Below are 24,109 nucleotides of genomic sequence, written 5' to 3'. Positions count from 1 at the left end.
AAAAAAAAAAAAAATTTATTAACTGCATCTAGTCCTTGGGGTTTTGTAGCAATAAATATCGATTTGATATGAAAAATAGCTATCTACTGTAGTTAATAGTGTGAAGGATACTTTACCTGTTAAAAGAGAGAAAAAGCAACACGATATGAGCTCCAGGGTTATGTCGGTGAGCAGAACCATTGTATGTTAATAGTTTTATTTCATAAAACACCACTCTGCATTGATTTTGGGGGGGAGGAAAGCAGGTGCCGTATTGCTTTTGAGAAAGCATTCACACACACACTCCTGCTTCTCTCTACCCCCCAATGCCGGTTTTTTTTTTAAACACTGATAAAAAAAAAAGTTAAATGCCAAAAAAAAAAAAAAGTCTTTTGTTTGCTTATCTTTTAAAGAAGGTTTCTCACACGTGGAAGTAACCATGTTAATAGCGTGCGACTTTCTTCCAACAGCGCCTCAGTACCGAGCCCCTTTTCTAGTGGACAGCAATCTGTCCATGGTGTGTGTCAACTGGAGCGGCTCTTTCTTCCTGAACGGCCCGCTGAAGGAGTTCGTGCTCATGGACGGCGGCCAGCATGTGTACAGTGGCTTGGACACCACCCTCTACATCCCAAGGACAGAGGACAAAAGTGAGTTTCTGACTCCCGTGCCTCAGTGTGGATGGCGCTCTGCTCCCCAGCTTTACGAGATGGGCGGTCCGAAAGGTGACCACCATCAGCAGCTCGTCCTTAAAAACGTCTTAGTTTAAGTGGTCACTTCCGGCAGAAAAGTCACTGCTCAGAGTAAAGAAAGTTTTCTTTCCTATCTGCTGCTTGATGCAGTGATGTGATGATGCATTGAGTGCTGCCTCTGTGCGACCTTAGTGTCCCCAAGGAGGAAGACGACGGAAGGACAGGTTGTGTTCATAAGGGAAAGAGCCCCACAGGTCGTCAGCGAGTATCCTGAAGGAACACATTTTGGGGAGCTCAGAGATTATCTGGATGCACCCACAGCCTCCAAGCAGAGCCCAGTCAGGCAGTGACCATCTGTAACTTCTAAGGCCCCTGCGTAGGGCGTTCTTTAACGAACCTAGGTATCTGCACCTGCTAGAATAAACAACCTTTCTCCCTTGGACACCGAATTCTTTGTCCCTAAGTACGTGTTCTCCTTTGGTTTTAAATCGAAATGAGCAAAAACATTACAAGGTATTAAGTATTTTCTCTGATCAACATGGCCACAGGACCAGTGAATGTGAAGCCATTTTCAGCAATTTGGATTTATATAGTGAATTAATTGGTGGTTTGTTGTTTTGTTGTTGTTGTTGTTGTTGTTTTAATTTCCTTAAAAATACTACTTGCTGTGGCTCAAAGCTGCAGGTAAACAGTGAGCTCCAGCATTGCATTTATAGTCTTTGAAATTATCAATAACATTTGTACAGCAGTTCAGCTCTACAGTTTCATATTCAGAGTTCTTGGTTACCTAGGAAGCTGGTGTGATGAGAAGGTGGCCTGACAGGTGACAGATGCAAGTTCTGCCCCCTGACCGGCCTCTAACCATCTGTGTGGACTTTCCTCGGTTTCCTGGCTGTTGAAAGAGGCATTTAGACTATTTGATTTCCAAGATCCCTTTTGATGTCTCCTGCTTAATGAGAAACTCTGAGTCACTTAGTGAAGGGTGCAGGTGTAAGTTTTAAAGGGACAGGTTTAGCCCCATGCGGAACAAGGCACACTGCATGTATTATTACCCTTTTCTCCACTGATAATTCTTTTCCTTTGCTCCATAAGCTCCAAGCTTCTTTAGTTCTGTTATTTATATATAGGCTATTAGTACACTAATTTTCATAGCTATTTTTCTTGATAATTTCAAAATTAGACATAAGTTTACATATTAGGCAAAACCTCACCATTAGCCCTAGAATTCTGTCTTCAGACTTTTTCGTGCTGCGATACATCGCTCTTGTGAAAGTGTTCCTGCTGTCTGTAGGCGCCGGATGCCCGACTCACTGACCGTTTTTCTAGCCTTCTATTTCCAGGTCATCTGCACTACAGATGAAGGAAGCACTAAGACACCTCTGATCCAGTATGACACATCTACTGGACTTGGTAAACATTTAACTCGTACTATATAAAGTGTAGCACTACTCGTTTTGCTAAAGAAACATGCATGCGTTTGTTTGTACGTACTTCTGCCAATAATATATTCGCATAGACTACATGGAAGGAATTGTGTTAAGTTTCGTAAGAAGCTTTTAAAAGTCTTGAAGGGTCTACGGCCACGCCACCCTGAACAAGCCCGATCCCGTCTGATCTCGGAAGCTAAGCAGGGTCGGGCCTGGTTAGTACTTGGATATGGGAGACCACCTAGGAAGACCAGGTGCTGTAGGTGTAAAAAATAAAACTTAGGGATTGTCAGCTGACAAAAATCCTTGCAATCTGCAAGGTCAAGCAAGGGTTGGTCGCACGTCATAAAAAAAAAAAAAAAAAAAAAAATAGTAAAAGATTATTTTATCTTTCCAGACTTTTCATGTCTGAGCCATGTAAAATTTCTTACAACACACGACACAATTCCTCCCTCACAGCCTCCCTCATCTCATTCAGTAGCATCTGTGGAATAGAGCAGACCTCATCCGATGTTGTTTTAGTCACCCTGGTCTTCACAAGTGGACAAATGGAGACCCGGGGGAAACCGAACCATCCCCCAGCATGCGCCACAAGTTTGTCGCTAAGATGAGAGCCTGAGGTTCAGAATCGGGACCGTCTGGGAATCAGCTCTTGAAACGGGTGCGGCCCAGTAACCTGAATGCATGGGGACCAGGGCCCCACGCTGAGCGAAGCCCACTGAGGGGCAGCATCCCCACGGGGAAAGAGCTGAAAAGAAAGGTTCTTCTTGAGAGAGGACCCCCAAGGACCACACGGTGTCATGAGAGATCTCAAGGTGTATTGTCCAGCTAGTGGTAGTCGGTTTTAATTTTTATGATGTAACTTTTTAAGTGTTCCTGGTCCCTTGCCTCAGGCAGCCTTCAACAGGCAGTCATTTCTATCCTCCTGCTCTGAGGGCTGTTTGCTTCTCGAGGCTCCCCCCAGGCAGGGCACCCTCCTTCCCCACGTCTTCCCAAGCAGGAGTCCCGGGCCCCCTGGATCTGTTCCCGGAGCGACAGCCCCGTGCCACGTGCACGGGACACAGCCCTTCTAGCGTGTAGCCAGGGTCACTGTTTCAGTCAACAACACGCATCAGTTCACAGCTGGGGGGATTCCGGCCTGCTGGAGCGTGGGCCCCAACTCTTCTCTTCGATTTAGAGATGGGGACGCAGAGGCCCCAAGGGGCAAAGTGACTTTTTAAGCATGGAGCTATCAGAGGTAGAGCCACATTCACAAAGGAATGTCCTCCCTCCCGTGGAGTTCAGGTTTTAGTTTTGGTCACCTTCCCTCCCTTCCCTCAAACATCCCCACCCCAATTTTGCATGCTTTCCCTTTCATCCTTCCCCTGGGAATATGGGTGTGACTGCCGGGCAGCCCCCCGCCCCCCGCCCCCGTTCTCAAGGTGCTAAAATGGTGGGCGTTTGCCCAGCGAGTGAACAGGCGTCTGTAACTGTTCGTCCAACCTCTTGGCCATCAGCACGTGCTTTAGAAAAGCAGGTCTGAGGCTCCCACGGGCCTGCATGGCAGCCACGCGGACCAGGCTTCCGAGCTGCCCCTGTGGGCGTCTAGGCTGGAGGTGATGGCTGAGGCCCTCTCCCGCTCAGCTCGCACGATGGCACTGCCTCGTCCGGTCCCGCAGTGGCCCCCGTAAGCCTTCCTCCTGTCTGTCTGGCTCCCTCCGGCTTCCCCCACAGCCACAGCCCTGGCCATCTGCTGCTCCGCTCCCCTCGTCCCGTAAGCACAGAGCGGGCCACAGGGTACGTGCTCACTAAACCTGAGCTGCCGTTAGCGTCACAGACAGTGAATCACATCGGCAGAACTGCCAGCCCCTCGGCAGAAATCCAGGGTAAGTCCTGCTGCCGAAGGCGCCTCCTTCCATGGGAAGCTCTCCCGGGCCCTTGAGTGGTGACTTGTGGAACTTTCGCTATGTCACAGGAGGCCAGGGGACCTGAACTGTAAAGCCACCACGTTAGCAAGCCCAGGCTCTGCACGTCTTGGTGGAGAACGGGATCTGATGTCTCAAAACCCAGTTTGCACAGAACTTCTCAGGAACAGGGCTGGTACATGAAGAGGCGACCCTGGTCTCCACGGAGCCAGCCAACTGCATACACGGTGGGGTGTCTGCAGCATCATCAGTCAGGCTGGCCGTCACTAGAGCCCATGGCTCCAGAAAGGACTTTGCCCCTGGGACACATCGCAGTGAGGCAGGACTTCCTCAAGGTCACTTGGATGACCCCTTTCAGAGTCCCCTAGAGACCCCCGTCCGCCCCCCGCTGTCTTCCCCAGAAGCGAGCCCAGGCAGTGGTGACGTTCAGCCTGAGTGTCACCGGGCCTCCCGAGGGCTGTGAGCCTCTGCTCACACCCCCAACGCCACACCGCCTGTCCCCCGAGCCCGAGCCCAAGCACAGACACGCACCGCGACGCCAGCTGCTCGAAGCTCATTCCCCATTTGCTGTCAGACAGCAGGGCTGAGGCCACAGGTTCCCTCCGAAGTCACCTTTCCCTCCTCCGTCCCCGGGTTTTGCAGGCCTGGTGCTGACAAGTCCCGGGGCAAAGACGGGCCGGGGGAGCCGAGGTGCGGCGTTCTCCAGCGAGCTGTGGTTCATCGTGTCGGTGGCGATCGTGGGCTTGGTCCTGTTGGCCATTTTCCTGTCTCTGATACTGCAAAGGAAGATCCAGAAGGAACCGTATGTCAGGGAGAGACCACCCTTAGTGCCTGCTCAGAAGAGGATGTCGCCACTGAGCGTCCACCCCCCGGGGGAACCCCACGTGGTACGTCCGCGTCCCTGGCCCGGGACCCTGGCTGTCGTTGAGAGGGTAGTGCTCCAGACCACAGGGACACGGGCACTGCGTCTGACGAGGTGTGCGGGCCGAGGGAGGCTGACTAGAGCAGCACTCATACGTGTGGCTGCACGTTAGCATCTCCTGGTGCCGTAGGCCGAATGCTTGTCCCCCCTCAACTCACACGTTACGTCCCACCCAAGCTCAGGGTGCCAGGATCTGGAGGTGAGGCCTTTGGGAGGTGACTGGGTCATGAGGGTTCCACCATCGTGGATGAGACTAGTGAGCTGATGGGAGGCCCCCAGAGAGTGCGGTGCCCCCCTTCTCCACGCCACCCTCCCCCACGCGAGGGCACAGGGAGACGCCCCCGGCTGTGGACCAGGAAGCGCCGTCCACTCCATCTGCCTGCACTTTCAACTTGGGATCCGACCTCCAGAACCTAATAAAATCCCATGGTTTACAAACCACAGTCCGCAGGATCCTGTTGCAGCGTGCAAAAGACACCAGGGAAGCTTTTAAAAATACCTCGCCTGGGTCTTATCCGGGAAATTCTGATTTTGTTGGTCTTGGGGGGGCCCTGGGGATTCGCATTCTTTTCTTAAATCTAAAAAGTGATTCCACCGTGCGGCGAGGCATGGATGTTTCTCCTCCGTGTTCGTAAGTCAGGGACACGGAGAAGAGTTTTGTGTTGAAATCACCTGGGGGACGTATAGGTTATACAGCTGCAACGTGGGGGGACTAGTAATAAAAATGGGGGCATAAGGAGGGGCTAAAGTGCTAGCTCCGTGTGTCCCCCGGCCCTGACACCCGAGGACGGGTGGCTCCTCACAGCTGCAAAGCACCCACTCCCAGGATGAGAGGCCAGGCAAAGGTCTAGGGGGCCGGGTCACCTGTGTGGTGATGCAGGGGTCACTGCATGGAGCACTCGTCGGAGGGGTGGAAGGTGACGGACATCGATGGTCGCTGCTGTGGCCTGTGTCTGCCTGCACGCAGAAAGGCTGCGTCTGATTCGCACCAGACACCACTCTGCTCCTGAGCTGCGTGCCGAAGGGCTGCGTGTGCCTGAGGGGACACTTGGCACGCAGACTCTGTCTGAGCCCGTGGTGTCCTGTGCTGCCACCGTTCTGGTCACTGGTCCCAACTCGTGGGGAGTTTTTTCCCCATGAGCAATTCACGGACACCGACTGTGTATCCTACAGTTCAGCTCAGTTCTGACACTGCTTATCCCACGGGTCAAAGGCTCAGCCCCGTAAAACTGCCCTCCCGCCCCCGACTCCACATGCCAAGTCCAAGTCCAAGTTGTCACCTGGGCTTCTGACCAACCAGTTACAGCTGGGAGTTCTAATGACCTTTTCCTTGGGTGTGATGAATTTGCTGACTGGCTCATAGAACTCAAGCATTTTACTTACTGGATTCGTGGTTTATTATGAAAGGATGTAACTCTGGAACAGAGGGTTGGGAGAGCTGCACAGGGCGAGGCAGGGGCAAAGGGCAGGAAGCTTCGTGCCTCAGGCCCCGCTCCTGAATCTTCTTGTGTTGAACCCAGCGCTCTGTGCTTTGAGGTTTTTGTGGAGGCTTCCTTAGGCAGGCAGGATTGTTTAAACCTTAGGCCACTGATTCAGCCTCCAGCCAGAGCAGGGGCGTGGGACTAAAGGTTCCACAAGGTTGTTCCTCTCAGCAGCCAGCCAGCCCCACCCTTAGGTGCGGTCCCAAGTTCACCTCATTAACATGACAAGACACCTTTGCTGCTCTCTCCTTAGGAAATTCTGGGGGGCGGGGGGTTAGGAGCTCTGCACTAGAAACGAGACAAAGACCAAAGGTGTCTTAGCATAAGTCAGTTCCACAGCAGCACCAAAGGGATGCACAGCAGTCACACTGTTCCAGCAGTGACTGGACGGCAGCTTTGTCCACTTTCCAGATCTCTCCTCTTTCCCATGCCTACGTAGCAGAAGTTTGGGGGGCAGGGCAGCAGTCCCTTCAAGGCGTGTGGTTTGTAGTTTGTGGTGGGAAGCAGCCATGGAGCGGTGACTTGGTGGTGGTGATGTGTGTGTGCGTGTGTACACACACACATCTCAGGACAGAATTTAATGTACGAGTGTGCAATTATGCTCTGTCATTGGGCGAACACGAAGAATGTCTTTTAAAATGTTCCAGACACTGTCTGATGCCTTCCCATTTGTTTCCAGTTTGACTCTGTGGCTGATATATCTGATGTGTCAAGCAATGTGACCCTGAAAAGTTACACCATGCACTTTGAGGTAGCCCTGTGTGTTGCGCGAACGCATGATCTTTTTGCATGGTGTGTGGACTGCACAATAGAAAGGCATATTTCATTGATGGGACTAGCTAGATTTTCTTACAGCGCATGCTCAGTCCTAACCATACAGTGCATTTGCCTTTCTGATGTTAATATCGGACCTTATTTATTTTGGATGCTGGAATCCTATAACAAGGGGAATGACTAGGGATGAGTAAAGAGGGAGGAATCCATTCGCCTACACAAAGTCAGGGATTTTAAAGTGGAAGGCAACTGTGTGAGCACACAGCTCACTTTGACTGCCCTGGCAAAGCGGTGTCTTCAGAAGGCTCTGCGGGGCGCTCATGAAGCGGTCACGTCGTTAACGCGCTATGTAGCACCCTCACCCCGCCGGCCGGCGCTACAGCCAGCCCGTCTGCAGGGAAGGGCCTGAGCCCTGGTCCATGGCCCTCTCCGTGCAAAGAGGTGTCCGGCCACAGTGCTCCAGATCAGCCAAGTTGCGTAGGAGGCTGCGGAGCGGCGTTTCCTTCACTGACAGTGTGTGATGCGATTTTCCATTCTCTTTCACCATTGGTCCCCAGCAGTGCCTTTCTCGGCAGGGCTTAGCCGATGCCAAACCCCGCCGGGCTGGGGCGCGCCTGAGCATCAGCGGCCGCAGCCTGTCCGCACTTCACATTCCAAGGCAGAGCCAGACCAGCCAGACCTGCTCCCGAGGCCCCCTCCACCGCAGCGTCAGCCAGCTCATGGACCTTCAGGACAAGAAGGTCCTGATGGACAGCACGTTGTGGGAAACCATCATGGGCCACGACAGTGGGTTGGTGAGTCGATTTCTTCACCCAGAGCCTTTGCTAAGCATCCCAGGAATGGTGGCCAAGAGAGAGCGTGGTGCTGCGTCCCCCTGACTGTGCACCAAGCACGTTGTAGTGATCTGTACTGTTTTCAGTTTGTCGTCATTGAGGAGCAGGGAAGACACTTTGTCATTTTTTTTTTTTTAGTGCAGAACAAATACTCAAGTAAGTGAAGAGACAAACAGGCTATATACTTCATTAACTTGGGCAGAGAGGACCGGGGACATTGAAACTAAAAGATGGCCTAGACTCCAGCACAAGTACAGGGACATGTTTTACTTAAAAAAAAAAAAAAAAAAAATCACCTTTTTCCTTCTAGTTTATACTTAGAGAAAAGGAGGGGGAAGAGTCAACAGGCTCAATGGTTCCTTTCCAGGAAGCTCAGAAAATCGTGGTAGATGAGTTTATTGCTGTTGGTGAACTTCATCGTTCATAATTTCACTTCAGTACAAATAATTCTGAGAGTTAACCTCATCATCTATTATTTACTACGGGCCCCTAGTGGCTGAAATGAGTAAAATCCTAGCGTTTTTACGAAGCATCAAACGTCTTCATTATGCCGCCTGCCTGATGTGCTGTTCCTTTGGGGTAGGGAGATAATAAACGGAGCCAGCTAAGAACTTAGCTCCTCTGCTTATTCCTCGGAGGCAGAATTAGTCACCTCCATTTCTTTCAACCATCTGCCTCTGCGTTTGGACTTCCCTCATCTCTTTCCAAGTTCTCACTGTTCCTTCACTGAAGAAACGATGACTTTCAGGAAGGGAGAGTCTTGAGTTTCCTGGCTCTAGGTTCCAATAAGTAAAAAAAATAAAATACAGTCCTTCCAGCTTGTTCAGAATGATGATGCATAATATCCATGTTTAGATCACAGGCCTCCTTGATGTTAATATGATTATCAAATTCCATGATTCTGATTCAAATTTAAAGTTTCCAAATAGCAGAATTATATTTGGTTGAAACATAAGGAATTGTTAGCTGGTCATAATTGACATGCAAAATGGCAGCTTCATATGGTTCAACCTAACACACTGGACTTAAAATGCATGTGTGTCCTTCCCCGAGGACACACAGTATGTTTTTTGGTGGAACTGGGATCTTAAAAACATTGTCTGATTGCGGAAACCCCGTTCTCCACTATGCCAATATTGCCACTTTTGTTTGCTTTCGACACTACTAATAGGCAGCGTGCAAAGCAATGCAGCGGATGCTTTTGAAGATGCCATATTATCTGTTCACTACAACATTATAACCAATATTACCAACCCTATTCAATACATATAAATACAGTAAGAGTGGGTAGCAATTTTGAACTGCATCTTGCATTGTCTTCCCACTTTCTAGATAAGAAAACCGAGGCTTAGAAAGATTAAGAAATAGCACAGTCACACTCAAATGACACATTCTGGGTCAGTCTGTAGTTCCATGAGACATGATCCTTTTGATAAGGTCAGTGGAAGGCAAGGAAGGACAGTCTCGAACCACACCTTATAGTGCTGAGCGTATCTTAGTCTTTAACAACTCTTACGGAGTAGTTTTTACATTAAACTGATAAACTGTCAGTTGGCAAATACCCTAACCAGTGATGACTGGCTTAATTTTCAGTATGTGGATGAAGAGGACCTGATGAATGCCATCAAGGGTTTCAGCTCTGTGACGAAGGAACACACCACATTCACCGACACCCACCTGTAACAGATGGAAGCCTGCAAAACGTGAGTAGGACTGGAAGGGGGCCTCCACACCCCGGTCCCACTGGGTTATTACTGACACGTCAGAGATGCTAAAGGCTGTTGCTTGTTACAGAGTAACCCTTTAACGAAATGAGGAGTTTGGGAAACTTTTCTTCCTGTTAGAGGTCTTAGAAATGTTATTTTTCTGGTTGTCTGAAATGAAGGTACCGACCTTATGAAAATACTTATTTTGCTGGCTGTTTGGCACTGAGGGGCCTGGCTAAATGAATAATCAGTGGCAATTTCCAGTTGGCCACAGTTGTTACTAGTTTAAAAACTAAGTCAGTCTTTGGATAATTGTAATCCTCAGCAATATAGAAATGATGCTTTGTCATCCAGTTTCCCTCACTGACAATGTAAGTTTTCGTACATATTAAAGTTTCCCTCTCCCCTCCCCATTATGGGAAGAAGCAAAGATGAACAAATGTAGATGCATTTTAAACAGCATACCTGTTCCTTAAATAACTGAAAGCACATAGTCTTAATCATTTTTATTTGACTTAATTGATAAATAAATACAACTGTTGTGAAACCACTGGCAATATGGTAAACTTCAGAGAATTTATTTAAACTTCAGACATATTTCTTGGAATGGAAATATACGCATTTTCACCAGCAAATGCTTAATGCTTTCAGTTTACAATTACCATTTCTGCAGAAACTTGAAAATCATTAAAATTAAATGAAAAGTACAAAAAATTTTTATTCTTACAATTTAAAATATATTCAAAATAACCTTTTTACAGCAGCCAAAACCCAAAATTCAGAACTACAATCTCATAAGCTTAACGAAACGGCCACATTCTAATTATACTGATTATTAATACTGGAAAAAAAAATAGTGGCCCGTAAATCAAGGCAGACTAGCAGCTGCTGAAGTTTTTCCTTCTGGACACTCATGGCTTTGTCCTTGTCTAAAAAAAGAATTGCTCCACCTTTAATAGAAGTTTCAATGGACTTTAGGCATTTAATGTTGGTGACACTTGGTAAGACTTAAGAACGCCAACAATTAAAATTATCCTAAGGGACTTACTACTACACAGGATAATCTGGTATTCTACATTATTAGTGTTTTTGAATTACATATTTTTTCACAAACATAGCACCTCATTAAATATCTGGTAAACACTTTGTAATCACTACAAGGATTGAGAGACTAAGTTCCAAAGAAAATGATGTGATTCACTTAGGATACACTGCAAGGTGAGTCTCAGGCATCACGGGGCTGAGGACTGCAGTCCGTGGTCCCCACGCTGGGGGACGCGCATCTGGACGGGCACCACCTTAGTACAATGTGGGGCTCCAGGTCCAAAACCCACGGGGCAGCTACAAATCGAAATGGACTCTTGCTTTACAAATCACCAGTTAAATGTACTTGTAAAACAAAATCTTTGAAAAGGTCAGAAGAGATAGTTTATCTCCTGACTCCAGGTAATTCTCTTAAAAAGCTACTACTAGAAAAGTCCAATTTTAATTTGTGAAGTTTTGGTGTAAAAGCTAAATACACTGAAATCCAAGTTCAGCAAAGAACTTTCCTTTTGGTGAGTTTTCACAAGCTGTACTCTTGGCCTGAAGAATCACTCTTTTTATGCCGAGGGGACGGGGTGGTCTTCGTAGGGGAAGGGGACGCAGTACCGGGTGAGTCGGTCCCTCCGTCAGAGGTGCTCGGTGACGATGCCAGGTAGGGAACTTTCTTTCTTCCAAGGAATCCTCCTCCTTCAAATCCTTTCTTCTTTAACTCCACTTTATTTTCATTTTCATCTTCTGAAGACCTCTTCTTGGATTCTAGAAAAGCTTCAGCTATTTTATGTGCTTCCGAGCCACTCTCGGTCTCTCTCGCACCTTTCCCTTCCGTCCCAGGGGACTTTCTCTCAGACACATCACGCCCCCCGGATGCCCATGTCACTTCAGCACGCGTCGGACCCAAGTCTCCATTCTCAGGCACAGCTCCTTCTACGTTTCTGTTCAAACCGACCGTCTGGAAGTCCCTGTAACCGTGGAAACTCTCGGTCCTCCTCGCCCGTGCTAACAAAGGACTTTCTCTGTAAGGCCGCAGGGAGCCGTAAGTGGCTGCTTCATGGACGGTTTCATGGTGCTGGAGCTGAAGGCTGAAAGAGTTTTTCAAAATTTTTCAGGGGAACATGTCATTAATTAAACTACTCATAAATATATAAAGAATACTATATCCTGATTTCTATGTATATACTTAAGTATTTATGATGTGTACATGTGTATAAAATTACCAATGCAAATAACAGTCACAATCAAACTGGATTTTTAATTAGTTGACATACAATATGTTAGTTTCAGTTGGATAACAGTGATTAGCATTTTATATAACTTATACAGTGATCGCCCCATCTATCTGCCACCATACATAGTATTTTACATCGCTGTGAACATTTTTATAACTCGGGGGTATGGTGGTTAAAACTGATATGAAACCAATATTCAGTACTTGGATCTAAGTTCAGATTTTAGATTTTTAACAAATATGTTAACTAGACATTGTATTAAAAGTACATATATAAAAATACTGAATCGTTACGTTATACATCAAAAACTAACATTGTATGTCAATTATACCTTAATAAAATAATAGAATCCCTTCGATTATGCCCGAGGCAAGGAGAACAAAAGTGCCATATGCTGCCATTCAAGGCGACACATGATTTTTCTAATTTCCTTTGAATTCCTGAACATAAAATAGGCATCCAAATTAGCAGGAATTCACAAAATTACCTAAAGAGTAAAAATTTTTTTTCTATGAAAAAAATATGATGCATGTACAGGGGAAATTCAGTAAAATTTTCTAAAAAATTATGTAGCTACGCAGTCTGAATTTAAAACGAATTTTGAAAAACAGAACAACTATGTGTTTTGGGGAAAACTGGTGGAGACACTGTAATCAATTCGACTCCTATGACTTCAGCTCCACAGCCTACCTGGAGTTGGACTCGCGCAGCCGGCTGTGCTGGACCACGGACGTGGCCGGGCTGATGTTGGGGGTCGCGCAGCGGGACGTGCTCAGGTCACACTGGTCCAGGAGTTTCAGCAGCTCCTCTTCAGTCGGGCCACCTCCATCTTGGGGAACACACACTCGTATTAACGACTCGGCCATCGGCCGACCCCCGTGACAGACGCCTGCCCACGCGAACCTACCCGCGCCTTCGCTTTTGCTGACCACGTCCATGGCGGTGGTCAGGTCCCACATCTGGATGCTGCCGTTGGTGTGGCCCGTGAACAAGTAGCGCCTCGGCCGCGAGCCCATCCTGCTGGAGCCCTCGCACTCTCGCACCGTGAACGAGGATATGGTGGCGCAGTCAACGGCCTGGATCTCGCAGATTCTGTCAGAGACGGCGTACAGTGTGAACCACAGGGACGAATGCCGTTTTTTTATAATTCGTATATCTGCAAAGTTATACTTGCATATTCCACACATGTAAAAGATCGAAAGAGGTCAAGCAAGGCAAACTGAAGCTTTGTTTCTTCGAGTCTAGAGCAAAAGCTCTTATAAAACAATATCTTTAATTGAAATCAGGCAAATAATTTGTCAATCCTGAAAGAGCAATTCTTTCAAAGGAAATTATAAAAACAAAAGAAACAAAGCAAGTAGACATCACGCTAGAAAAGATCTTGAGAAATCATTTAAATGTAAATTTAAAAAATCTAAAACCAGAAAAAAATGTGTAGCTCTATAGAGATACCCAAATAGTATCCTTCATTAGGATAATATTCAACTGTTTCAGAATCTGAGCTGTCTATAAACAAAAAGCTTCAAATAAGCTTCATAAGCTGATTTTCTGCAGAGTAGTTTCTGTTTATTTATAAATATAGCTTTTCCTCTGGAATCACTTAAAAATTATAAAATGTGTTTTATCATGCAGAAATTATAGTTGATTACAACACAATGTTAACCATCTGAGCTAAGGGAAGAGGCAAGAGTTTGGAACTGAACAAGGCTGTGAAAACGGCACTGTCAGAGGATGTCATGTTACGACAGCAGTTTTAATACATGTTTGGCAGCTCCTTCAGCAAGCGTGTACAGAACACTAAGTCACAGTGCTTTATAACATTTCTCAAGACAATAATTTGGTCTCTAAGTGCATCACAGGCACCTAATACATTTTCTTTAAAAAAAAAAATGACATGAAGAGTTTAGTACATAAAATTTTCTGGAATCAATTCATTTAATAATTGCTAATGACTGTAAGCAATGAACTTTGATGAAAAAATTTATCAAATTAAAATATCAATTAGAGACCACGTGCTAAAGGGTAACTGAGAAATTACTAAAAATATCAGTAGCGTCAGTAACCGTAATATGAATGTCCATAACCTTAATAACTATGAATAGGCATTTTACTTTTTCCACTTCTTTGACATGCAAAAAATTGTGTTTTAAAAGAAGAGAAATGTTACAACTCAATGTGTTTGAGGCTATAAATAATTTTTTTAAAAGTAAAAGCTCAGTCATCAAGTGGAAAAGGAAACGAACTTCTACTGAGCACCTATTGCAGTTGGGGACTATATCTCGGATATACGTCAAATGTTTTTAGCTCATTTTATCCTATGAAATCCTACCCAGGTAGCTGAACCTCATTTTATAAAGCAACTGGGGCTCAGAGCAACAAAGTAACTTGAGTGGCATTTACATGGTAAGAGGAAGTGCCAGAATTAGAACCCAGTCCAGCTGCCTGCTGTCAAGTTCACCGTGTTCTCGTTCTATCACTTCCTGTCTATGCATCACTGAGAATCTTAAATATATCTTGGAGAATAAGCACTAAGTATATTGTCTTAATTTTAAGTTATAACAATCACATGGTAATGAATAGCCTTGTCTCTTATTGTTTCTGGTAGCACTTTTATCAATAAGTTAAATTATTCAATACTGTATGTTTTGTAAGGAAAGAGCAACTTCTGAACATAAACGTTTACGGAGAAGTATTACCTTTTCCCAGTAGATGAGAGTCTTACAAACAGCTTGTTAGTGATGGGAACGACTTTCTGGATAAACACCTGCTGATCGTCTCGCTCTCCAAAAGGCCCTTGGTCACAAACAGAAAATGTCAAAAATTAAAATTTAAATGGTTTCATTTAACAAGAACATTAACACCAAAAAAATTTTTTCAAGCCTATCACTATGGCATTATGTTCCAAGTCTAAATCAGACAAAAATGCAGCGCCACAAGTACTTCAACTTGTATTAAAAAATTAAATACATACTTCAAAATTGTATTTTATGCACTAATGCTGTAAAACTTGATGGCAATAATTTGCTTAGAAAAAAATGTATTAAGCTATAAGCTTTATATTTACTATCTTTCAGAAGAATTTAATTATTGAGAAGCCTGCTGTACCCTGAAAAGTTTTCAATCTGAAAAGACAAGGCAGATAAACGGTTTATACATTTTAGAAAATTTCTGAACATAGTTTTCATGTAAAAGTTAGATAAAATTTTAATCTCTTTTCCCATTATACTCATTAGCCAAAAACAAATCAAATTATTCATAAAAGTACACGATATACAACACAATTTTTAAAGACAGCATATTCTCAACTATCTTATGCGAATCATACCTAATACATGGAACAACAGCATCTTTAGTAGCCAATACTTATGCTCACTGTGAAGCATAGTGCAGCCTTTACAAAGGACCATTTAATCATTATAACCTTACATGTAAGGGATTTACTAGTAATAGCTCCATTTTACAGAGAGGAAAACTAAGGCACCAAGAAATAAGCTAACCCCCTTGAAGAAACTGGAAATGAACCCAGATAGTCTCATCCTCCACTAAGCATACAGCTGCTCAATTACTGGACAACTCTCTAAAGTCTAATTATGTTGAAATGAGAGTTCTCATTTGATAACCTGTAAACAAAGTCGAAGTAGCGGTGGTGAGCAAAATAATTGGAACGAGGACGATGGGGCCACCACCTCCCCTCCCTTCAAACTCTGCACTGATGCGCGAGTGTCACGTGACCCAACTATTAATGATCTGCACCTCGCCCTTTACAGCTTCTCCAACTCCTCTCCCCAAATTGGCTCCTTACCTTCAGAACACAAAACATTCTCAGACCTGTCCGATCTTCAACGCGGGATGGAAAGCAGGACCTTTGGGCTCCCTGCCCTCTAACGAGCTCCACTGCTTCCCTTTCCCAGTCACCTCCGTATCTGTCGCTCCCCTGCTCACCGCAGTCTCGAGCCCACCCCACCCCCCAACCGAAGCTGGGCTTTCTCTTCTGTTCCACTGGTCTGTATGTCTGTATCTTAGGATACCTTTTTAAATAAAACTATGAAGAAAAAAAAATCTCTCTGTTCCACTTTAAATGTTTTACAGGGCTGTTTCTAAATATCTTTGTTTCCACATTACACAGGCCTCGCCCCAGTCTGACCCCATAACCACCCATCTCATGTCCTATGCTTCTCATCCACCTACCAGCAAGTAAGGACCTTGACATTTTCCAAACCGGCCGGGTTCTCTGGGCCTCTACCCTTTTAACAGGCTGCTCTCCTTGCCAGGAACGGCCCAGTCCCACAACCTTCTGCACCTTCACGCCTCAAACTTGAAGCCTCTGTGAGGTGTCCTGTGTGAACACCAGTCTCCACCACTGTCGACGGGGGGTAGTATCTACCTCACGAAACCGCGAAGATGAAGGAGCGCGCAGGTGCAGCATCCGGCACAGCATCCGGCACAGGACGTGACGCTGTCTGCCGGTGCTTTCCGCCGCGGGCCCTGAGCACAGCCACCAGACACGACCGTTTGCCTTTTACCCCACTGCTCCCTCTGCGGCACGTCCGTGTTCCCGGCACTTCTTAGCTTTCCAACGCCTGGACCAAACGTGCTCAATACATGGCAGTTGGCGCAACACCTTAGACTTGCACGATCTCGTGCGTCAGTCACATCTCAGTGCAGCTGGAAAAACTGCTGGCGCAATGAGACGGTAAACGGTGACCAGCACCTCGCAGGGGGCTGGAGCCACAGAGCGGCCGCCAACACTGACAGCGCCGGACATCTTCCTCCCAAAAGTACTAAGCCTGCACTTCCCAGTCACAGCTTATATTTTTTAAAGACATTTAAGAGTTTCATGCAAAATGATTCTAATGTATTCCTTCCCATTTTCCATCAGTGTTACAATTTCTGCTTATACAAAATGATCAGAAAGGTACATTAGTTAAGCAGTAAGTACTACAGAACTATTAAAAATACAGTGAGATTACATAAGTTACATATATTAATATATAGTATAATCTATATGTGTATATACATACGATCTCCACAAAGACTGTGTGTGCACGCCCATATGCACATGTGTGTATAGTGGACCGGGAGCCACACCTAACTAACTTTACATGCTTTTTGCTGCAGTCGGAGCATGCAGTGGAGACGTGCTACACTGTTTCCCACTGGACACTGCAGTGCCACCAAAGCGACTCTCAGTATCCAGAAACACCAGCCCTTTTCTAGCTTCAATCTTTTTCAGATTAATTAGCAATTAAAAAAATTCAAATGTTTATAGCCATCATGGCTTTCATGATGTTTCAATTATGAACAAAATGGTTAGCATTTGGAGATATTTAAATGAAGAAACACTCTACGTGAAAAGTTAAAGAATGGAAAATGATGCTATAGTTTGTATATTCAGAGGACTTAAGAAGTATGCACTAAATGTGTTTTAAACAAGTTTCACACTTAAAATGAAAAGTTACACTTAACACTCGCCTTCGGGCTTCCACTACCGTGCACACGCAGGCGTGCCCACACGGCGCCTGAAGGTGCCCGGATGGCCTCACCCACCTATGTCATTCCCAGAGGAATAGCTGCCGTGACTCTCCGTCTCCTCCAGAGACAGGATCTTGAAGGAGGCCAAAGGGGTGGAGCCCGGCTGCGTGGAGATCATGCCGCGGAACCGCGTCACCGTCCACGTCCGGACGTGGTTGTTATCCGCACAGACTGTGGGGAGAGGAGAACGTGGGAGTCGTTAAATGCAGCTCTCAGGACACTAGCAAGTCGCTTGTACGCACATTTTAACTTTTTTCACTGCGATCTGTATTAAATAGATCACAGCACATTCGAGTGGCAAATGACATCTTTATATTAAAATTATAATTTTCACCTTGCCAACAAAAACAAGAACTGAATATAGTTTACCTTGCCACAAATATAAGGAATGTAACATACAGGAGAAAAGTAGCTTGTAGGGTAGGAAAGTCAGAAAAGCATGTGTAAGACACAAGGCACTGAGATCGACTGCACAGAAGACAAGTTGCCTCGTTTATTTTGTCAACATAGAAACTGTTCGGCTAATTTCACTCAAATGTTAAACAACTGAAAATTTATTCTTGCAAATGATATTTGTCAAAAAGCTTGTAGGAACTAGCTACTTTTGCCTGCTTGGTTAAATTATGGAAATTAGGATTCCACATAAAACTGAGAATTATATTACATCAAATAAGAGTCTGCATTTAAGATATATACTCCAATTAGCTTAATTTTTTCATGTAACATTAAGTGGTATATATAGTGAGATATATCCTAACAAATTGCCTTTTTAATCTGGATACTCTATTAATATAAACTCAAAAGTGGTATCATCAATGCAAGAACTACACGTTTGTGGCATGCTTTAATACAAAAGTGTACTAATTTGCCATTTATTATGATTTCAGAAAATTCATTATTAGCAATGAGCTATGAACTCATCAGTATACACTAGGAAAGTGTCCACAATTTCTTATATGCATGCCATATTTACTACTGGGCAAAATGCCATAATTGTGTATTTTAAATAAAACTTCGGAAAGAAATATAATTTTGGAAAACTGAAATAAGAATAAAAAGTGTACAGATGTTACCTAAGTAACAAAATTCTCAATTCTCAATGCCAGTTTTCTGGTAAAAAGAAGACATTTAGTCCCAGGCTGGTTAATCAGCTTCGTGGGCAATCGTTTCCTGATTTCATAATTAATCTTACCAGGATCCAGAAAAAAGTTAAGTATTTTTAGCTGATTTAAATGAGCAATTATGATGATTTTGTTAATATTAATTGTATCTAATGTTTTAATACAAATGTTTTAAAACTGTTTCCTACAAGACTATAGGAAAAAGAATGCCATTAAATATATGTGGATATCCACCAGGTGGCAGACTAACATAGCTGAGAACTATATACAGAAATACTCCAGATTTTTGGCTAACCTGGACTTTCTTGACAAATTTACTTAGATTTCAAATCTATAAAATATTTGATGTTAAAATGTAACTTTACTCTGTTGTTCTCTGCCATCACACCCTACAATAACATTGTCACCATCAAATTAAAAGCCATAATCACATCCTTTAAAAATCACAACGACCCTGGAAAAGTATTTTCTCACAGTAATTAATGACAGCATTACTCAGCATCTATGTGCGAAGAACCATGCTAAGTGCTGAGAACAGGGTGAGAACAAGTTTCTGCTGCCACAGAACTTATATTCTACAAGAGGAAGGCAGACGGGGGGCAACACACGATCAAGCGATGAGTCTGAAGAGAACAGACAGAGGTACCGATAAAGCGAGTGACCGCGGGGTGGGTTCGGTTAATTTAGACCGAGTGGCCGAGGAGGCCTCACAGAGCGGGGACCTGAAATGGGACCTGAATGACAAGGAGAAGGCAGACAAACAAAAACACTTTAAAGAAAAAGAACAGTGCAAAGATTCTCAGGCATTTTTAAGAACTAGAAGAGCCAATGGGTTAGGGTCACGAGCGATCAGAAAAGAAATAGGGGGAGGAGGGAGAAGCCTGGAGGCAGACGGGACGCAGAACAGGAGCGTCGTGCTCATTTATTTATTCCGCAGACAATGGAAGCCAATGAGAATAGAATCTGGTTTCAAAGGACTTTCTGGCTGCGTGTTACCTTGAGAGAAATGCAGGCAGAGAGGCAAGACCCAAACAAAGAGAGAGCCAGGGTCTAGAAAGGACGATCTGCGATGCTGGGTGGGCCGTGATGGGCACAGTGAGGTGAGACCGGTGACACGTGCAAGTCCTGAAGCAAAGCTAACAGCCCTGACCGATGTGACGGGACTTACGAGAACGGGGGGGAAGGGGGATCAGGGTGATTCCTAGATTTCCAGCTTGAGTAAGTGACCAGATGGTGATAATGGGTACTAACATGGCTTTGAGAGAGAAAAGTGCTATTTTATCCAGGTTAATTCTGAGATGCCCATTAAACATAAAACCAGATATAGGCACAGGATGTACAAGTTTGGGACTGCAGATGGTCGCAGGCGAAGGAAAAGTCAGGATCACTGGCATATAGATGATACTACTAAAATCACCCCGGAAAGTACAAAGAATGGAGAATCTGGGACAGGAGTCTGGGGCGGTCCGACAGCAGACGGGGCAGAAGAGGAGGGATCGACAACAGAGTGAAGAGACCTCCTCGGCAGGGCAGGTGAGTGTGAGGTGAGCCTTCGAAGCCTAAAGAGATGGTTTCGCAAAGGCGTAATTACACCCAGACATGAACGCGCATTCATTCACCGACAAGGTGTTTCAGCTCCATGGCTATTCAATCAGACTGGAAGACAACGAAAGGTGTATCACCTTTTATGTTATATAGTTTTTATAGAAAGAAACTTGGTATATGAAAATGTTTATAAAAAACTGAGGCAAGGAAGTGACCCACAAAGACAGTGTAAAAGCCAGCTCTGCTGATCTACCTGGCCCACAGTTTGACTTTCATCAAGCCTGTCAGAAATCCATCGATTACAGTGAATCTCATCAACAGAACTTTACTTTGTCCCACTTGTTAAGCTTGAAAATCTGTATCTAATTTTAAAGTATCTAATTAGTATTAACATTAAAAAAATTATGGCTATGAGAAAAAAATCAAAACTGTTTTCTTCAAATAATCTCTTCATCGGTTGCACTCGTTTTTAACATTGTTACATGATCAAAGTCACATGTAAACCAACAACCTGAATTCTGACCCTTAAGACACTACAACCAAGTTTGCATTAAATTTCTGTTATGAAAACCTTTCTCAACAGAATCATGAAAAATACTCTGAAATAAAATATGCCATGAGAATAGAGAGTCAATAAAAAGTACGCTACCTCCTAGATCTGTGTATACTACGACCAGGCAGAATCAAAGCGATCCTTACACACAATCGTAACATTTCTTCGGTTATTACACTTTCCTACCAGTTCTTTCGGTACGCTCTTCTCACGTAAGACACTCTGACAAATCCACAGCGGAGAAACTGCCACGCAAGGCAGAGTGATGAGGCAGACCTCCTCACCTGCCCCGAGAAGACGCCGTTACCTGATACCAGATGCTTCTCCGACAGCATGATTTTCGTGACGGGACTTCGGTGAACCGTGAAGGTCTGAAAAAGCTGAGGGCCCGACCCAACCGTCTCGGGGTGCTGAACGATCACCCGCACTGCTCCGGAGCTCGTACCATAGGCGATCTCAATCCAGTTCCCACTGACACCTAGACCGAGTCACAAGTGGACGGGGGCACATTAGATGCGGATGGGGAGCGAGCTGGCATTGCAGAGACAAAAGGGCGGAGCTGGATTCGCCGCTTCTATCAGCCCCAAACCCAGCTCCGCAGAGAAATCTTAAATCTCTACCATCGTAAAATCATGTTTTCTTTTACAAGTCGATTCCTAACCCTCACTCCCAGATACAGTCGTTCACCCCTTCCTTGTACTGTATCAGATTCTATCGTAGCAACTGGAATAATACACTAATAATCTATTTTCTTGTCTATCTACTTCTCGTTGACAGACTGAATCATAATCCTCCTTTTTTCTACGTCACCTTACAGAGTGGCCGAGACATAGTGGGTACTCAATAAATATTTTAAAAATTAATAAAACATATAAATATTAAAAATACCAACGACACAAGACAGTATTCCTAAAGGAGTACTCCATATTACTTCCAGCCTAGAAGGACCATGTTTTACTTTTGCTACAATATTGACTTTTCCTTGAATAATCAGGTCCTGTATACACCATCTAACAGCTTCATAACCCTTGACCATGGAACACGTAAACCAATCTGATGTCATACCCATGCCGTCTCTAAATGTACAGCTCGTGTCAGGCTCACCTGTGGCTTGGTTTTTACACAAGTGCCCAGACTCCGTCACATATGTAAAGACAGAAGGGATTTCAGTGACTTATATTCTTAAAAAGCTTCAGAGACAGAATCTAACTTTAAGAGCTGTTCTTTCTGATTCACGTCCCAGTACTTGAATCAGAAGGGAGAGGGCATGGCATGCCATGGGCGACACTCAAGAACCGATAAGGTGGCTCCATCCCCGCAGCCCCTCTGATTTAGACTGGAAAAAAGTGCACGTCTCAACCAGAGCAGGGGTCAGCAGACTGTCTGCAAAAGGCTGGAGAGCAAACACTGTAAACTCTGCATGCCACACTGTCTCTGCTGAAGTCACTTAACTCTGTCACTGCTACAAAAGGCAGCCAAAGACAATATGTGAAACTATTAGTAAAAAGAACACGGTTTGCTGATCCCTGTTCTAGCACAATATAGTTGAAATCCTACTATAATTTCAAGCAAAACCCTCTGTGTACACAGGAATATTTCTTTTACAGGAAAGACGATTTCCTTCTATGAATTCAATGAAGCGATTTTATACCAGGAACAAATTCAAATCTAATTTTCCTGTACACATTAATGCTTCCTAGAATTCCTTTCCTTACAAATAAATTTAAAGTTCCTCATTTATGTTGATCTTTCATTCTAGAATATAAAAATTAATTTACAGATCTTAGTTCTTTTCATTGCAATGGCCTTGAAAAGCAATGAAAGTTATTAATATTGAACTTCCAGATATGTCTTTTCCCATAACTTAAAGTTTCTCAAGGAAATAAGTGTACTTTCCAATGAGATTAATACTTTGAGCCCTTTTTCATTAAAAAATAAAAGCTAATTGCAAAACAAAATCGGCTAGTGTAACGGGAAGGTAAATGTGCATTTAACTTTTTAAATAATTTGTCAATACTGTAATGATATGGCTTAAATATAATTCAGATAATCTAATTTCCCACCTCAAATTATGCTTATTTATTGGTCACATTTTATTTCAATATAAAACCAAGTATAAACTTTAGACTAATAGAGATGAAATCTTCAGTACTGCAGTTATAGAAAAGGGAGGAGCACATGAGTTTTAGCATAATAAACTGATAAATAAACACACATTCTCAAAACTACTTCAAGAACTTAGAGTAATTTTGCCAGGCACTAACTTGTTTTGGGTGTGAGGTAAACACTCAGAGCAGTAATAGCATCGTTTGAAGGATCGTGATACAGTTCAGTTACAAGAAGATCATTATCCTTCATTCGCAAAGGGAACTTCTGCATATCTAAAAAACAAACAAAATTAAATAACATTAAAACGAATAGTGCCTCTATTCAAAACTAAAAACGATAATGTTTTCTTGCTCTCATTTTTAAAAATCGTGATGAACAGGACACGTGGCACGTCTGTAGACTCACCTATGTAATATATGGACCCATTATTACAGCCCAGCAGGAGGAAGGACCCAGCAGTGTCGTAACTAGTTATGGGAACAACGTCTTGAACCTGAAGTCATGAGATTATTATTAGATGTTAAACAGCAATTACAAGTTATATTTTCTGCTCAATTTCTTCAAAATTATCTTACTAAAAAGGACACTAATATCCAATTCAAGTAAGGCTTAAAAAATGGACTATATATATATATATATATATATACACATACATACATACACATACATACATACACACACACCCCATTCACAAGAAACTCTGAAGAACTTATTTCTTTTAAAACTTTTTTTAAAAATTACATTTCCAACAGCAGCCCTTTCTTTTCAGAATTTAGAAGGAGTCTCTTTTTTCTGTACATGATTGTGAGATCGTAACAACACATTAGGACTGGAAGACCAAGTCTGACCAGGTTCCTTTCTCCCTGTATGAGATAAAATGACCCAAAGTCACACAGTAAGGAGGGGACAGAGTTAGAACTAGAAGACAAATCAAATGAGTCCCAGATGGTACTATTCCCTTGATATTTATCATCACCGCTTTGAAAAGGCAGCTTCTTTTCATTCTTCCCACTGACAAGTTTACCTGTTTCCAAGGAAACGGTAAAGCAAACAGGGCCTCATGTGCTTTCGTTCTTTCAAATACTAGAAAAAAATCAGTTTCCCAAGCAAATCAATCTAGTTACAAATTAACAGCTGCTTGTACTAGTGATAAAGGCGAAGGGGGTTGATTTTTACTACAAAACAAAAACAAAAAAATGTTCGTCAGAGCTGTGGCAGTAAGCTCGAAATGAACCTTCCGTATGCAGAGCCAGGCCAGAGATGC

At 44.0% G+C, this 24,109-nt stretch overlaps 2 protein-coding genes and 1 pseudogene across 3 annotated transcripts in view; 2 read left to right on the top strand and 1 right to left on the bottom strand.

The window, feature by feature from the left end:
• USH2A (usherin) overlaps positions 1-10,080 on the top strand; it is a 576,091-nt gene extending 566,011 nt beyond the window's left edge. Inside the window, 5 exon segments of the mRNA XM_039883360.1 lie at positions 450-626; positions 1,995-2,078; positions 4,642-4,886; positions 7,752-7,970; positions 9,603-10,080. Coding sequence (XP_039739294.1) covers positions 450-626; positions 1,995-2,078; positions 4,642-4,886; positions 7,752-7,970; positions 9,603-9,692 — 815 coding nt within the window. The 3' untranslated portion in view covers positions 9,693-10,080.
• LOC120619422 (uncharacterized) lies at positions 2,241-2,361 on the top strand (annotated as a pseudogene).
• Positions 10,081-10,272: 192 nt separating the features above from the next.
• KCTD3 (potassium channel tetramerization domain containing 3) overlaps positions 10,273-24,109 on the bottom strand; it is a 36,181-nt gene continuing 22,344 nt past the window's right edge. For both annotated transcript variants that reach the window (XM_039883358.1, XM_039883357.1), the window contains exons 11-18: positions 23,251-23,338; positions 23,001-23,117; positions 21,044-21,214; positions 17,533-17,688; positions 14,682-14,778; positions 12,893-13,077; positions 12,676-12,814; positions 10,273-11,838 (exon numbers count right to left, since the gene is read on the bottom strand). In XM_039883358.1, the coding sequence (XP_039739292.1) occupies positions 11,280-11,838; positions 12,676-12,814; positions 12,893-13,077; positions 14,682-14,778; positions 17,533-17,688; positions 21,044-21,214; positions 23,001-23,117; positions 23,251-23,338 (1,512 nt within the window). In that variant the 3' untranslated portion in view covers positions 10,273-11,279. The remainder of the gene's footprint in view (positions 11,839-12,675; positions 12,815-12,892; positions 13,078-14,681; positions 14,779-17,532; positions 17,689-21,043; positions 21,215-23,000; positions 23,118-23,250; positions 23,339-24,109) is intronic.

This window comes from Pteropus medius, unplaced genomic scaffold (assembly GCF_902729225.1).
Source record: "Pteropus medius unplaced genomic scaffold, Ma_sr-lr_union100, whole genome shotgun sequence".
In the NCBI taxonomy this organism is placed as follows: Eukaryota; Metazoa; Chordata; class Mammalia; order Chiroptera; family Pteropodidae; genus Pteropus; species Pteropus medius.
Note: the sequence above shows the minus strand (reverse complement) of the source record. Positions and strands in the feature narration are given on the sequence as shown.